This window comes from Gallinula chloropus (genome assembly GCF_964237585.1).
Source record: "Gallinula chloropus genome assembly, chromosome: 3".
Lineage (NCBI taxonomy): Eukaryota > Metazoa > Chordata > Aves > Gruiformes > Rallidae > Gallinula > Gallinula chloropus.
This window is the reverse complement of record NC_140087.1, coordinates 1852031-1869691: the sequence shown is the minus strand read 5'-3', so window position 1 is coordinate 1869691 and position 17661 is coordinate 1852031. Positions and strand designations below refer to the sequence as shown.

Below are 17661 nucleotides of genomic sequence, written 5' to 3'. Positions count from 1 at the left end.
TGGGGTTTTTTTGGCTTGTTTGGGGTTTTTTTTTAACATGCTAAATCCGTGTGCTACAATATACAGCATGACCAGAAACCCTCAGGCAGCCTTTTGGGCTTCCCTTAGTCAAAATGACAATGCAGGCAGCAGTATGCAGATCATCTATGACCCATGTACACACATCAGTGGACTCAGTGGGATTTTCACAGCCTTCAGGGGGTTGGAGCTCTCTGATCCTTGGGGTCCCTTCCAACCCGTGCCATTCTGTGATTCTATACGACTTCCTCCTCTAACAATTCAAGAACCACAAGCTTAAGCAGTTTGTGAGAAGGATCAGCCCCAGAGGCAAAGTGTTAAGATGTAATCTTGAGAGATCAAACATGACTGGTGTTAAAAGTTCTCGTTAGTGAATATGGCCCCATTATCTGAGCCATTTTCCACAAGGTGAAGTGCAAGTTATTTGAATGCAATGCCCAAAATGTTGGTGTATCACATGCCAACAATGCAACTGATTTCTTAAAATGAAGTCATGATGATGCACCTGCTTCTACCAGAGCAGTGCTTTAGGAGTGTTGGGCTTTTTTCTGCAACTCAAAAACTCCAAACTCACCCAGTTTGAAACATACCTGGCAGGGTTTTATCTCCTCAGCCAGACTCCAGGACCTATGCCATATTTGCTTGTATGGATGCCCTCAGGAAACACAAGCTTTTACCCCTTTAACACATCTTCTGTAAGTGTGGTACCCACGCAAACACTTGGCAGGCACTGACACAGGGACACAATAAAATAACATATTCAGAAAATTCATCGTGTTTCCTTGTTGTCATCCCAGCTCTTATCTCTTGTTTGGTAAATGTGATTCTTAGAATTTCTGTGTGTAAACAAGCTTTGCTGAGGGGGATTCATCTTGGGGGGTTTGCATGACTGATCCAAATGCCTTTCACTGTGCAGAGCTCATCACAGAATACGACCCATCATGCTAGTGATCTTTTCTTCCCTCACGCAGTGTGGAGTGCTAGTATATGAGACTTTTTCTGGCTTTCACCCATATAAAAGAGAATTTATTAGACTCTATCAAAGTTTCTATTGAGAACTGAGCTGCATGCTGTGCATTGGTTACTTCACTACATTAATCTGAATGTCTGTCCTGAGATTTTTGCATACTTGCATCTCTGTGTGTTTCTTCCTGTGGAAAAGAAATCTTTAGAGATTGTCTGTATATTTAATTGAACCTTGGAGTTTAATTATATAGGTTTGAGTAATTCTTTCTCTCTGATACACCATGTTTTGTCATGCAGAAGTATGCAATTGGCAAAACATTTCAATATAGAATTTGGAAATGAAAATCAGGGTAATTATTATATGTATAATCAAGCATTTGCTTAGGTTCATGTGATTCTTCAGGCCAAATTCTGATCATAGATGTGGCCCTGTATTCTGATACCTATCAGCAGATTCTCTGTGGGAATGCAGAACTTCAATATTAACCTCAGAGACAAAATAGAATAGTATCTTTAAGGCTGGAGAAGACCTTTGAGATCATCAAGTCCAACAGCACCATATCAATTAAAGCATGTCCTGGAGTGCCACGTCTACATATTTTTGAAACACCTCCAAGGATGGTGACTCCACCATCTCCCTGGGCAGCCTGTTCCAATGCCTGGCCACTCTTTCTGTGAAGACATTTTTCCTAATATGCAATCTGAAACTCCCCTGATGCTACTTGAGACCATTTCCTCTCACCTTATTGCTAGTTACTTGGGAGAAGAGACAAACTCCCAGTTGTAGCAAATGATAAGGTCTCCCCTACACCTCCTCTTCTCTAGACTAAACAACCCTTGTTCCTTCAGCCTCTCCTCATAAGACTTGTGCTTCAAACCCCTCCCCAGCTTTGTCGCCCTTCTCTGGACCCGATCCAGCACCTCAATGTCCTACTTGTAGTGAGGGGCCCAAAACTGAGCACAGTATTCGAGGTGTCCTCACCAGAGAACCACAATCACTTCCCTAGTCCTGCTGACAAGCTGTTCCTGACACAAGCCAGATCAAATTTCAGGGCTTTTGCAGGGAAATCTGCTGGAGTCTCTGGGAATTCACCTACTAAAGCCGCTAAGGGTGGAAAAAGTCCATGTAAAATACTAGTCCACTGACTGGAAAAATCTGCACTGATGTATACTAGGTAAAAATCTAACACCACGTGCCTGGGTCTAACAGTAGTACACTGGAAAGGTAAATATTCTTCACTTTGTTGCGTTTATATTCATTAGCAGTGATCTTTTTAATATCTCATTTCTAACATTTTGCTTTCCTAGCAAATCTCTGATAAATTTTTACTATTAGATGTTGTAATATCATTTGCAATTGAAGCTAGTAATATGATTTGGATTTCAATATTCTCTGAAAACCACCATACCTGAAAAGGAGGTAGAAAAGGACTCCTACTTTAGGTCATTCTAGCTGAAGACCGAGTTCAGAATTCAAGTTGCAGTTACAGTTTACTCCTAGGGGCCTCTGTCAGCTGGTGCAGTGAAATCCATGGAGTGTGTTGGTTAAAAGCTTTGTGCACAACTCCATTACAGTACAGAAATGAGCATGAGGCTTCCCTTCTTTACAAGTATGCTTTTTGCACTCCACCAGTGGACTTAAGAAGGAAATTTATTATTATAATTGATAACATCTGTTCTGGTTCTGTAGGAATTTTACAGTGCTCAGTGTGCAAAAAGAAAACAAAGGATTAAAAAGAGAAGCAGGGGCTCATAGATTACCTCTATCTTAGTTTTAGACCTAATCCAAAGACAGTTTTTATCTTAAAGATAGATAATTCTCCTTATTTGCTTGTAATGTACACAAATACAGTATGTCTAAGTTCTTCTAAAGTTTTTCCTAAGTATCATTCAAAAGAAACGCCCTTGGATTACATAGTACTGTGTACAGACATTGCCCCTGGTCAGAGGAGATAAAATCCAGTTGTTCAGAGACTTTCCAGTTGAATCAATCTCCATTCACAGTTAAGAATTTGAATTTACTCTCTTAGCAACAAACTCTGCCTGACATAATATTACAACCCAGGATCTGTATATGGCATTAACATACATCATTATATTTCTTATGGGAATAGTGGTTATGGGAAGGCAACCTCATAGGAAAAGTGTTACACTGCAGAACATTCGTGACAGCATCAGGTAACATGTTGAACTCTATACTCTATTTCAGCTGGGTAGGGTATCCAGTGCCCATGCCCCAGGGCTTTACTGCTACAGTTCAATCTGTTAAGAGTATCATTTTGAGTGATGAAGAGGAAAGAACCACCCCAATCTCCCTATGCTCAGCTTTTCCTCTTTTCTCCTGGTAATTGTTCCATGTCTAATTTCTCTTCATCTCTGTGGTAGCCCGAAACATTTGGCTTACAATCTTCAAGGGGATGTGTTCCCTGCAACTGCAATTCTTTTGGTTCCAAGTCCTTCGACTGTGATGGAGATGGACAGTGTTACTGCCAGCCTGGGGTTTCAGGAAAGAAGTGTGACCGCTGTGCCCATGGATTCTACAACTTTGAAGAAGGAGGCTGTACTCGTATGTAAATTCTTTGCAACTAATTGCTGATTGATTTATTAATTTGTTTGCTTATTTACGACTAAGATTCTAGTTTGGCTGGTTTTGATTTGCCTAGCAAGTTTTCCTGACAGGTAGGGTTTTTTTTTCATGGACAGCCCTGCAGATCAGTGAGTTGGCAAAGACAGTGATAGGCAAGAAAAGACCTGAGCAATCTCTGCTATTTTAAGGTCAGTTTATGGCTAATCTACCTTGTTTAGAAGGAACAAGAATGTCCTTTTCTCCAAGTACTTCCTGCCAAAAATGTTTCTGTGAAGTTCCTATAATTTAGTTATTGTGAGAGTATCATAGAACATCCATTAAGGTTCTTGACAAATCACATCAACTTGAAGAGACATGAATGGGGAAAAAGAAAGAATCCTTTTGCTTCTAGTTTTATCCCAAACCATTTCACTGTCCTTATATGGTTGATTCTCTTTTTAAAAAAAAAAAAAACCAAATTTCTATACAGTAGTATTTAGGATCTTGCTTATTTTGCAGCAAGATCTTTAGGTAAAGGTCTCAGCTACGCCCCTTGTGTAAACACATGAACAGTGTGCTTGTCCAGATGCTGAAACTCTGGCATTAGACATCAATAATTCCAGCCACTTCTTTACATTTCTGTCTGTCCTTTGGGACATGAGGTCAAACACTGAAATGAGTGCTTCCTGTCCTTAAAGCAGTACAGACTGCTAGATCAAAAAGAACCAAGTCTGTAGATCTCTTCACAGCAGAATATGGAACCGTGTTTTTGGAGTCTCATAGTCTCACTTGGGTGTGATGGCAGGAGATGCACATAGTTGTCTGGTGGGGCTGGTGGCTGAGCTCCATGGCATTCATTGCTGCTGGCAGAGTGCTGTAAAGTCAACAGTATTGCTGCTATCATTCTTCAGGTAGAAGCTGTATTCTTTACAGATGCAGAAATCACCATGCCCAGCGTCCTATTCCCCCTCCTTTCCCACCTGTAACAGCAGCTGAAGCAGCAAGCCTAGCTCTCTGCCTTCTCTCTTTCTCACTCCCTTTTTTATGGAAGGAGCATCAAGGCCTCAAGACCCACATCTGTGCTGCAAAATTCAATTTCACCTGTAGTCTTGATAAGCCCTGAGACGCTCTGGATTAAAGATCAGATTTGAAAACATTGCTCTGCAGTATTGTCTCCCATGGGAAGGAAGGGCTCAGGCAACGGTTACCACCTTGGAAATTTCAAACACGTTCAGCACCTGGGGGAAGGGAAAGGTTGCTTCACAGGCTGACTGAGGAGAGAGTGTGAAATAAAACGCACATGATCACTGCAATACTAAAGCCCTTGGAACATATATGGAGGGGAAAAAAGTGCTATAGTTTATCTTCATGATTAGTCTCTTATTCTAATATTTCACAGTTTAGGAGCTCATCACGATTGTGAAATATTACAAAATGTTGTTGATTTCCTAGAATTGGGGAAGGAAAACGAGAGGGAGATTAACAAGGTTCCACATTACAATTTTAACTGCTGGCTTCATTAACATAAAATGACACATTTTAAGGAGCAGTGATGAAGTGGGGATTTGATTTTTAAGTCAAATTGTATCTGCCTGTGGTCATCAAATACCTTCAACAATAACAACAGCTAAAGATGTTCAGAAGATCCAGATTTTTAGAAGTTCCAAAGTTATATGCAACAGACGGAGAGGAATTCTGTTTTCAAAATGCTGGTTTTTCCCCACTTATTTTTAGTAGGTTTTATGTATTCCTTCAAATGACAAAAAAAAAAAAAAAGGGAATTAAATTATGAATCACAGAGAAAATCAGAAATTTAATAAAAGTGTATCAAATCATGCTAGGAAGAAAGTGCACAGAAATGAATTCCAAAGTGACAGTTAAGTATCGAATAAAATATTGGACTTCTTTTATCTAGTGTTTATCCAAAGGGAAAAGAATTTGATTTTTTCTTGTGCAATAAAAAACCATAAAGCCTAAAAAACCTGTAAAACATCATCAGTTAGTGTTGACATTCTAGTAGCAAAGATACAAAAGAGACTTCTATTCCACTATTGCTTGCAAGAAATGTGTTGTATTTTTTCCATATTCTTCAATAATGATGAAAGTAGAAATGCAAAAACTCTTGCTGTATTACTTTCTTCCCCTCTGTGCCTTTTCAACCAATCTTTTGTAAGAAATGGAAGTCCACAGAAGAGATGTCACATCCAGAAGCCTCTGTCTCCCAATGAGAGATGTATTCTGAAACATCTTCAAGCCACAGTGTGTCAAAAGATTTTATGTAGAAGGCAAAACGTCTTGTTCCTGGCACAATGGAGGCAAAAGTTGTTGTCTTCTATCCATCAGTTACGTTATTTTGAAAGCATTGATGGGGAAAAATAAAAGTCACCTCTTATTTGAGCTATAGCTATCAGTTCTATCTTTGCACATCGTTTATTATCAAGTTTTAGTCTGAATTGAAGAGTTTCATACAATTAAGGCAATGAACATAAATACAGCCCTCAACAGTGAATGTTATATAATACTGCCCTATAAACACCCCATGGATCAGATTATCTCTCAGAGAGTCACAGTCTGCTTATGATGCTTTTGCTCTGACCTCAGGGGTAATGTGGACAGTGGGTATGAAAACAGCCATGCACCAGTTCTGCTGCTCCACGCAACCAGGTGTCTTGTGCCCCATAACTCAGTAGCACTTGCATCCCTTGAATTTGCATTTGCTTGGGGAAAAAGAACTGAAACACCTTTTTTGTCCTTTAAAAAAGTCTTTTTACAGCAGTAGGCATTTCAGGTTGGCTCACATTGGTGGAGGGGGTTAAATAAACTGCAGGTTCCCTGCACAGAGTACACAGATGAAGTCGCTTCTTCCATGAGACATCAGCTTAGAAACTGTGCAGTGATATTCCTGCAGCTATGTCATGTGAGTGCACCATCAGAAGTCTCTACACCTCTACAGTCAGTGCCTTTATTTTTCCCCATTCAGTTCTCATTGCTACTTCAGCCTCAGTTAACCTCTGTGGCACTGGGTTTCATAGAATCATAGATTTGGTTTGGTTTGGTTTCTCTGGGTTTGTCTTGCCTTTCCTGTGTCTGCAGGTAACTGAGAGTTCATTGCACAGGAAAGGCTTTCACAGAATCACAGAACACTAGGAGTTGGAAGGGACCTCAAAAGACCATCTAGTCCAGCACACCCTGCCAGAGCAGGATCACCTAGAGTAAATCACACAGGAGCACATCCAGATGGGTTTTGAATGTCTCCAAAGAAGGAGACTCCACAACCTTTCTGGACAGTCTGTTCCAGTGCTCCATCACCCTCACAATGAACAAGTTTCTCCTTGTATTCACACAGAACTTCTTATGTTCCAGCTTGCACCCATTGCCCCTTGTCCTGTCACTGGCCATCCCTGAGCAGAGCCTGGCTCTGTCCTGCTGACTCTCACCCTTCACATAGTTATAAACATTAATAAAGTCACCCCTCAGTCTCCTCTTCTCCAAGCTTTGGTGGAATGCTCCTAACCCTGTTCAGGTCTGTTCTCCATGTGTCACATAAAGGGGTAACTTACCCTCTACTCTGTTTTCTTCTGTCTCCTCTGAAGCTTGTGAGTGTTCACGTTTCGGCAATAACTGCGATCCCATCGATGGCCACTGTATCTGCCCTCCCAATACTGTTGGAGAGATGTGTGACAAATGTGCACCGAATTACTGGGGCCATGATATTATCAGTGGCTGCAAGGTGAGTGGATCTCTCTTTTCTCTGTTACCTCTTTCCCATGGGGTAAATACAACGATTCACAGCTGATACACAGTGTTAGGTTTGTAAGTCTTGGCTTGTATCTGTATTGTGAGTTTTGGTGTCAGACCTGTCGGTGACCTGTTACTGAGCACTGCAGATCTGCCTCAGGGATGCAGCCTGTTAACACCAAGCACCCTGTTTGCACTCCTGTGGTGCTGAGTTCAGTGTCCTGCTGAAGCCTGCCTTCTTTTATTAGAGCTGTGTCTAATGTGATTGGGGAGATTATGAGAGTATTGTACAGTATATATAGATGTATAGTTACAGGTAACTGACACTGCTTTTGCAGAACAAAGTTCCTCTGTCCCTAATTATGATACCACTGGGTATTTTTTCTTGAAGTTCGCTTGAGATGGGCTTCAACTTGTGCATAAGAGAGAAGAAAGAGCCACCTTAGCTGTAAAATGCACTTTCTTCCTATGTTCTTAAAGGGGAAATAAACCTTCTCATTAGCCTTAAAATACTTATTCTGGTGTTTGACACTGTTAAAACATTGTAAATAGGAGGGAAGAAGAGTGAAGAAATAGGAAAACAATGATAATATGTCAAAGAGTCAATGAAATCTGTTGTTAATGCACTGTTCTTGAGTTAAAAGGAGCAGCATTCAGTTAAGGTTGAAAACTAGTGACAGTGAACGTTGTGCAGAGTTCAAATGCCTTGTCCTCTCTGCCATTCTCATTGGTGAGGAGGAATTTATAGTGCTGCTGCAATTACTCCAAAAACCTCTGTCCCGTCGGAGCACGGCCATACACCATTAATGCTCTTTCTTAAAAGGCTGTTTGTCATGTAGCTCAGCCTGCAAACTAATTATCAAGAACTATTTCTTTTTTCTACATATGGAAAACTCCTCTTGTGAAAGCTCTGCTGTGCTGCTGTGATACAGACTCTTGGCTTCTGAAGCCAGCCTAATGAGGTTGAAGACCTCTGTTTGAGCTCTGGAGTGTATTCACTGATTGTCTTTTATGTGAGCGCATTAATATGGCAGTTCCATGGCACCACCTAAATTAATAATGATCTATCAGCCTACATCTCTTTCAGTATGTTGCAGCTAATTTCTGCAAAGTGAGATGTGAATCTCCTGCTCACACTCTTCGTAGAAGATTTCCAGGGCTGTTGTAACTCAGGGGGGTGGAGAGCATTGCATAAAACCACTCGCTTGCAAACCAAACATTACCTCTGATTGTAATTTAGGTGTTGATATTGCACACCAAGCTGTCTCAATGTATGGGCAACAATTTGCTTTCTAAGCTTTATGTTGAAATGTATCTTGTAGAATAAGGTTCTTTCTGTCAGAAGGTTTTATTTCTTAGGCTGGGAAGCAGTCCATCAGTCTAACATTTAGCCAGTAGTTAAATAGTTCTGCTGGCATTCAGTACAGATTGAACTTGAGTGTTTCCTGTATACAATCACTTCATAAATGCTTTTTTCAGATCAGAAGAAAGGTACTTTAAGTATTCATATAATAAACAGTTCTGCTTAGAAACTAAATCCACATTTCTCTCCTCTGTTTTCAGCTTTGTGTCCTTAATTTTAGCAAGTCTATCCATGTCAGTTACTGTGGTAACCTGCACTGCTGGCATCGAGTTTGCTTCTGCAAGCTGAACTTCTCCATATGAGATTCTGGTCACGCCAGTGATCACAGCAAATGTCCTGTGCTAACTTTGCAGTATAGTCACAGTAATAGCACTGAGGGTTTCTTCTGTTCTTTGGAAGCCTGCAGCTTTCCCTGCTACTTACTTCTGTACTCAATATCTAGACCCCCTGGCAAATCACCTATTTCTGTCCTTACCTGCCCGCACAAGTCTCATTCTGTGAGCAAGTTTACTTCCCAATACACCACATGACTAAATCTCTATCCCGTACTGTGTAAATTACTGTCATCTAAAAGTCCTGTTTGTACAAAGATAGTTACCTGTCTGGTGGATCAGTAATAAACATTGAACTAGATTCCACTAGGACTGTTGCCCCTGAGCGATTCCAGCTTTAGCAAAGTGGTCTGAACATGCCCCACAGAGGATTTATATGGAAAGGGCTTTTTAAAGAGCACTTAAGAGTTTTTAACTTAATTTGGTCCACAAGTTATCCCAGTGTCCTTGACCTTTTTGGATTCAATTGATTTCACTGCCTGACTTACCAGTGATAAGTAGTATCTGTTCAAAAAGAAAGCAGTGTTGTAAATGTATTTAGTGTAATGGCTTGACTCTTTTTGAATAAAGATAAAGCCCTAGCATTGTAATTCAGATGTGTTACCTTCAGACAGTGGAAATTCCCTGTTGTATTTTATTTATAGATACTCAAAAGAGGTAAGTTGCTTCTTTGGGTTTTTTGGGTTGGATTATTTTTTCAGAAGAAGTATTACAATTTTCTCCTTGCTTCTCTCCTTTGTAGCCCTGTGCCTGCAGTGTCATTGGAGCTCTGAGTTCTCAGTGTGACTTAAATACTGGCTGTTGTTTCTGCCGCCCTGAATTCTCTGGGGATAAATGCACGGAGTGCAGGTTGGGTTACTGGAACTACCCACAGTGTGTAGCCTGTCAGTGCTTCCTGGCTGGGACTGATCCACAGAGCTGTGATACAGACTTGGGGAAGTGCTCATGTGTTGATCACAGCGGACAATGCAGCTGCAAGGTAGGACAGTGAAGGCTCTGAGCTGATCTTACAGCTATTGACAAGTTCATTGCAAAATTCCTTGACAGTTGTAGTTGCTGGTTCAAACATTACGTGCAAACAAATCCATTTGGTTTCTCTGTGCATTTGTTTACAGCTCAGAGGGGAGTCTTAACATGAAGAAAGACTTAAGTGCTTATCAGTTGCTTTTTAATGCGCCGACACTTGTCAGGGCAGCATCCTCTTAGTCTCTCTTCTCTTCTTGTATTTCTTCCTGTTCTTACAGGACTCTTGCCAATTTAACCCTATTCAGTAAAATTATTGTCCAGATATTCAGCAAATTAAAAGCAAACACACCAGTAATAGCAGTATGTCACAGCCCTGGTTCTTTGTAGTACATTGACTTAGAGGGAGTCAATGTCAATCATTTTATGAGTAGAATTCGCTGTAGTAGTATCTGTTCTCCTGAGTAGAGTGCATCCAATTCAGGATCATTAAAGCACAGGCTTTTGGCATCATCGCCCACACAATTTTTATTCGGATTTGTTGTTGGAAGAACAGCACACTTAGGTGGTTTGAAAATTGGCTCGATTTCTGGGATTAAAGGGCAGTAATTGGTGGTTTGACATACAGTTGGTTGCCAACAAGCAGAGTAACCCAGAGCCAATGCCTTCATCAGTGAAACAGATGACAGAATTCACCATCAGCAGATTTGAGAATATTGCTTATTTGGAGGAGGTAGAGGTTGACATGCTGAACAGTGGAACTGCAATCTAGAGAGTCCTTGAAAAGCGTCATGACTGGGAAAATAGAAAGGTGATGGAGTGAAATAACCTCAAGAATCGGTAGAGTTTGGGAGGAAAAAGGCTCAGTGGTAATCCTACTGAAAAGCACATCTGGGCTTTGGGGAATGGCAAACTGAATAGAAGCCAACCACGTGCTGTCATTCTAAAAAAGGCAAACTGCCCACTGAGCTGGATGAACTGATCATACTGGATGATACAGCTGCGGTGTAGGACATCATGAAGACCATGGCTAGCAGAGGAAAGTCTTTATCCCTCTCTACTCAGTGGTGGTAAGACTCCATTTGGAAATGGTGTTCAGTTTTAAGACCTGATTCCAGAGTGTTGTTGAGAAACTGGAGAAGGGTTACAAAGAGCAGATGATCTGTAAGGATACACTGAGGGAGATGGTCTCTTTTAGTCTGCAAAATGTAAAGGCTAAGGGAAAACACAATTGTAGCCTACAGCTACTCCAAATTGTAGCTGATGGAATCAAGTCATTTCTGATAGCAAAAGATCTGACAAGGAACAACAGCTAGATGTGGCATCTTGGGAGATTTGGGTTGGAAATGAGGAAAAAAATCACTAGGAGAGTTATGCAATGCTCAATCAGATTATCCAGAAAGGTTGTGAAATCCCTATTCTTTGAGGTTTTCAAGAGTTGGCTCGAAAGAGGAGTGGGTAACCTCATTCATTTAGTACTGATGATTGTTGTGCTTCAAGGAGGAGTTTTTTAGAAATGACTTCTAAAGATTCCTTCTGTGATTTTGATTCATTCCTTTTCAGGGACTGTTATTAACACAAAGAGAAAGTCAAATAGAAGGAATAGCCAGGTAATTCTTTTGTTAAATGGACACCAGTTACTTCATTGTGAGTTTAAATGATAGACTCAATGGAGGAACTGCAGAACAAATTAGATTGTAAGGGATCTGTGGAGGTGGTCTAGCCCAGCATCTTGTTTGAAAGACATTATTGAGGGAGTATTTCTAAGGATGGCGATTTCACGACATCTTTGTGCAAACTGCTGGACCACCATCCCATTTTTCTGGTGTATTTGAACAGAAAACATCGTGTTCTATTTCACAGATACAGATTAATTTCATGGTGAGACCATAAGAAAACTGCAGTCAGCCAATCACATGGACTGCCTGAGTAAAACTCAGCCTGATGATTGGTTTCTTTGTCCTATGTCATCCTCTGAAATGGAAAAAAACCAAATATCTCAGTCATTTCAGCCTCTCCTCATGCCTGATGTGCCCAACCTCTCTGTCTTACTGTCTCTTTTCTGGATTAGGTCTGGTGTGTCAATGTCTTTCTTGTAGCTCTTCTAAGCACTTAGTAGAAAGAATGGGGGTTTATGGCATTTTTAAATACAAATTTTTATTTGTTTATTCTTTTAAAGCTAATATAGTTATGTCTATGTTACTGTGAGTGCAAATTAAAAGTATATTTCCAGTTGATGATTAATGATAAGTTGCAACTGACATGGAACAAAATGCAAAGAAAGTAAAATTTGCAATTTATGACAGCAATGGATAAATAAGTCTGAATTAAGTCAGCAGATTTAATTTCTTTCAGAATTTAAATCTAAGGTTGAATTTAAATCTAAGATTGGTTAACATTTCGTGTAACTTTTTTGAAAGAGTTATATACTGAAGAAGGTAGCTTTTTATAAAATTGTAATCGGTCCCATTTAAACCTGCTGTTAGAGCTGCAGAAATGAGCTTTCAAAGGCTCAGGAGCCCCTTTGTCAGCCCTGACAAAAAAGCAGCAAAACGTAAGCTAAATACAGTGTAGGCACATTTGCTGATAGAGTTACGTGTGGAAATGAGCGTTAAAAATTGTAAATCCTCAGGAATAATGTTGGTTTCCTGTATAAGCTTTGGAAAGTTGAATTTGCTTTTTAGATTGGCTTCTTCCCATTAGTCACAAGAAAAAAGGAAAAAAAGTGTGTGTGGGGGGGGAGCCAACCAGAGCTTTCATGCTGGTGACTTTTTAAAATACCTTGGTCTCAGTATGAAAATAGTTTTAAACGGCTGTGCATAAATTACTGTGTATCTGGCCCTATCTGGTACAGCTTTTTATTTGAACCAAATGAAAAATGAAAATAAAAGCATTGACATTACAGCAGTGAAACGTTTCAGCTTTTTTAATACCGTTCAATGATGTGGAAAACAATCATGAAGAGGGGAAAGCTTTTCTCTACAATATTTCCATTAGAATATGTTTCCTAGCAAGAACATTTAGTACTGTACCTTAACCGCTCTAGCTTGTCAAAGCTAAATCCTATTAAACAAAAGGCTTGGTTAACCCTGGAACTTGCAGAGAGACCTATTTTTTTCCTCTTATCTTATCAATCAGTTACTGAGCCTGTCGCCCCCAAAGTGCCCTTTGATTTTTCTGTGCTTGCAGCTGCCAGCACGATGCCAGCATCGAAGCTGCTCGGTGGGTACCAATGCAAATGCCTCAATTACATTAATTGTATATGTTTACATACACACATGATAAGAAGCTGGAAAGTTCTTTGAATATTGCCTTACGGTTACTATTACCTCTTTCTGCACCCTGTTATTAGCGTTGCTGTGTGATTTTCTTGTTGCTACCTCGAAATAAAGCTGGGGAGTTTTTTGCTTGGGTGATTTTATATATATATATATTTTTTTTTACTATAATTTTGTTATAAAAACCTTCTCTCTCTTCCAGGTTAATGTGGAAGGTGTCCACTGTGACAGGTGCAAGCCTGGTACATTTGGTCTCTCTGCCAGAAACCCACTTGGCTGCAGCAGTTGCTATTGCTTTGGCCTGACTACGCAGTGCAGTGAGGCAAGGGGACTGATTCGCACGTGGGTGAGTAGGAAACTGCTGAGCCATGTAATGCGATAATGTGGCTTCCTGCTGGCATCTTTCAGTCAGGCCCTGAGAGGTAGCTAGAAAATGGCCAAACATTTAAGCAATCATTTTCCTCTTTATTTTGCGAAGTGGAGAGAGCGGTATGTTCCATTAGACAACCAAGGTCGAGGCATTAAAAGTAAATAAATAGGTAAGAAAACCTGTGATAGGACAGCTGACGTCAAGCCACAGTAAAGCTATTAACACCTGGGAGAGGGCAAGCTAGTTGTGTGGGGAAATTATGCAGTCCAGGGTGGTGTAACATAATCTCTGGTATATGCCACACAGTTTACCCAGGTGTATCAAGGGTCATATAAGCTTGATTTCCAGCTTATATTTCCCATTGTTCAACTAATCTGGTTATGGTATTGTTTTGGGGGTTTTTAGTTTATAAAAAAAGAGCTTATTGAAGCTCTGCTTGAATTGAAAATCGGGAGGATGTAATCCATCAGAGCACACAAAGAGCTCTCCCCCTTTTTGTTGAAGAGGACCTTGAGACCTATGCTAGACTGATAAAGAAGGCAGACTGGATGTCTTCATTTAAATGTACAACAATGAAACATGCACTGAGACCTCTGCTGTTGGTGGCTGCTGTGCCAGCTCCTCAGTAACATTCTGGAGCAGATATTTCTATCGGAAAATTGCCAGTTCGGTCCCTATGTATGATCAGTGATACCTTTGCTAGAAAGCATTTCAACCACAGAGGGAATGTCTGTCTAATGCAAATCAGCCAAAGCCCCTCTCTTGTTTCCTGTACAAGCATCAATGGGGCAAGGATGCTTTCAGCTGAACCCAAGATGTGATCCCTTACTAAAGAGTTTGTATCTCATCGTTAAACTAAAATTGATAGCACCCACTCTCCCCTTCATTGTTCAGTCCAGTAGTACCTCTTTCCCTTCACAGCAGGCGAAGATATTTATCATCATCTGACCCAGTTTTTCTCATTATTTCAGTTTTGCCCATCATATGCTGGTAGGCTGGAGATGAAAGGCTGCAACGGGCTGACAAGTCGTAAAATTTAATCAAGTTCCATGACAGCAACAGTTCTGTAAAATTGTGCTTTGACCTTTGTGGCAGCAGAAGGCAGAAACATAGTTTAAACCTTCTGATTATTTTGTGTCTCTTGATTAATTTCCTTTCATTTTATGCTCATATCTAAACAAGTGTATGTCCATGTCTCATCTAGTTTTTGGTACTCTGATCTGTTTCAGAATTGATTTAGAGCTGTAATCTGACTGAGACTGGATTCTGCCAGCAGCTAGTGGCTATTTTAGATACTTGGGTGCTTCAAACATCATTAGACATCTTTAAACAAGCAAATCCTGTCTTAAATGACAATAAGGCAAGGCTTGCCTGAAATTCAAGTGTGTTGACCACTTTCTTGATGTCTAAAATAGTAAACAATAAAATAAGGTTATGATAGGAAGTCAGGAAATCTCACTCAGGACTGACAATGGTAGGAACGCTTCCATTTCTGTCAGTCCATAGATACCCTTGTAAATGGAAATATCAAGATGCTTAAAGTACAGTGCAGGGCTTGGTTTATTCCTCATTACCTGATCCCTATCTCATGTACAGCCTGTTGATGGGATGACTGTTTGCTGCAGGACTCTGGTTCTGTTTGTTTTCTGCGCTCTTTGGGAGACAGCAGTTTTGTTACTAGCTCTTTGCATGTGTTCACACACTTCCTGTGCAGTCTGCATGGACTTAATGCAACTCTTATTCAAGTTTTTCATCCAGATAATTATTTCTCTATCATAGAATCACAGAACATCAGGGGTTGGAAGGCACCTCTGGAGATCATCTAGTCTAACCCCCTTGCTGAAGCAGGTTGCACAGGATCGTGTCCTGGCAGGTTTTGAATATCTCCAGAGAAGGAGACTCCACAGCCTGTCTGGGCAGCCTGTCCCAGTGTTCAGCCACCCTCAGAGCGAAGAGGGTTTTTCTTGTATTGAGATGGAACTTCCTGTGTTCCAGTTTCTGCCCATTGTCCCTTGTAGTGTCACTGGGCACCACTGAGAAGAGTCTGTCCCCATCCTCTTGACACCCACCCTTTAGATATTTATAAGCATTGAGAAGATCCCCTTTCAGTCTTCTTTTCCAGGCTAAACAGCCCCAGCTGTCTCAGCCTTTCCTTATAAGAGAGAAGTCCCCCCATCATCTCTGTAGCCCTCCACTGGACTCTCTCTAATAGATCCCTTTCTTTCCTGAACTGGGGACCCCAGAGCTGGACACAGTGCCTCATATGTGACCTCACCAGAGCAGAGTAGAGGGACAGGAAAACCCCCCTTGACCTGCTTATATTTTTCATGAATCCTTGAGCCTTCACTCTCTGGGTATTACCCAGAGAGCACCCAGCTTGATACGGCGTGGAAGTACCGAGTGATCGGGCTCTGTGTTCCACGGCCCCAGTGATGGAGTAAGTGGCGGAGAGGTACATGCTGCTTCGTAAGGGACATTTTTCTCAGTCCAAACAGAAGCAGCCTGAGACTGAAATAGCACCATGGAAATTGCTTCAATAAAATCCATGGGATCACCTGGTGATGAAACTATTTTAACCAGTGCTACTGTGTCCTTTGTTAACATCAGGACGAGGTGCAAAAGGCTTGAGGGGGAAGTCATTGTTATCACTGTTTATACTTCAGGGAGTATTAAGACTGTTTTGTGACAAATTGCTCATGATGTGAAATGAAATTACCCAGAAATAATTTTTTAAAGAGTTAGAATTTAATAGACATGGCTTTCTTCTTGATTTTTTTTTTGGTTTTTTGAATATGTATAGGTGACCTTGAAGCCAGAGCAAATGATTCTGCCACTGGTGGATGAAAAACTTCAGCACAGCACACTTTCAGGGATTGCATTCCAGCCTCCTGAAATAGTAGCAAATATAGAGCAGGTGATGCAGGAACTTCGGTCAGAACCTATTTACTGGAGACTTCCAGAGCAGTTTGAGGGACGAAAGGTAAACATAAAATTCCACTGAATACTGACGGGGATTTCTTTCTTTTTTTTCTTTTTTTTAATGTTATATCTGTATTTTGCAACACCACTTTTCCCTCCCAATAATCATGTCATCACACAATGGAAGGTACTTCATTATTGAAAATTACGAGCTCTGTTATCATAGAAATTAATCAATCTGTAAAGAAACACTATTTAAAAATACATTTTTGCAGAGAGTAACATGTAACGTTTTTCCACAGGATAGATTTTCTCAGAAAAATGTTATTTGAAAAATTAAGCTGCATCAATTTAATGTCTCCTGTAATTTTTGGTTCTCTCTATTTTAAACAAAAAATGACCTTTTTAAGTTGCATAGGAGAAAAATTATTGAAATAACCATCCTTTTGGATCTTGTTATGCACCTCTGTGATGAATTATTTTGCACTTCTAATACTTCTTGGTTTGGCTTGGGAAACTTTGGGTGTGTCTCTCTAAACATAAACTTTGGGGAGCACCAAAGCACATCTAAAGAAATGGATAGAAATTTGGGTTTGGTGTAGTACAATAACAAACTGCTGATGGATATTTTTGAACACAGCCCTGGTCCCTAGATAGTTCCACAAGCATGTATTGCTATTTTCTACTACACACACGTTCATCAGACTGCGCACAGGTGCAGAGTGTATCCAACTCCCACATATGCCCAGGAATTTATTTTTAGCTAACTGAAAATGAGATTTCTTTTTGCACTTTGTGTTTTGCTTTGTTAGCTGACCGCTTATGGAGGGAAACTGAAATACGCAATCTACTTCGAAGCACGAGAGGAGACGGGATTTACTACTTACTACCCACAAGTCATCATCAGAGGTGGGCCTCCCACCCGCACAAGAGTTATTGCCTGGCATATGGCTGCCCCTCTGATTGGGCAGCTGACAAGGCATGAGATAGAGATGACAGAGGTAATGTTTCCATCTGCTTTTTCTCCCAAGAACTCAAAGACCAGGTTTGTTTTAATACTGTTAATAATCTGGTTCTGCATTACTGTTTTGCAGCATAAATGGGAATATTATGGTGATGACCAAAGAATCAGAAACACTGTGCCCTGG

At 40.5% G+C, this 17661-nt stretch overlaps 1 protein-coding gene across 1 annotated transcript in view; it reads left to right on the top strand.

Moving 5' to 3' along the window:
- Positions 1–17661, top strand: part of LAMA2 (laminin subunit alpha 2) — a gene marked incomplete at its 5' end in the record, with an annotated part of 363202 nt that overhangs the window by 235242 nt on the left and 110299 nt on the right. Inside the window, 6 exons of the mRNA XM_084261417.1 lie at positions 3370–3550; positions 7144–7280; positions 9726–9962; positions 13427–13570; positions 16395–16574; positions 17326–17514. Of these exons, the coding sequence (XP_084117543.1) occupies positions 3370–3550; positions 7144–7280; positions 9726–9962; positions 13427–13570; positions 16395–16574; positions 17326–17514 (1068 nt within the window). The remainder of the gene's footprint in view (positions 1–3369; positions 3551–7143; positions 7281–9725; positions 9963–13426; positions 13571–16394; positions 16575–17325; positions 17515–17661) is intronic.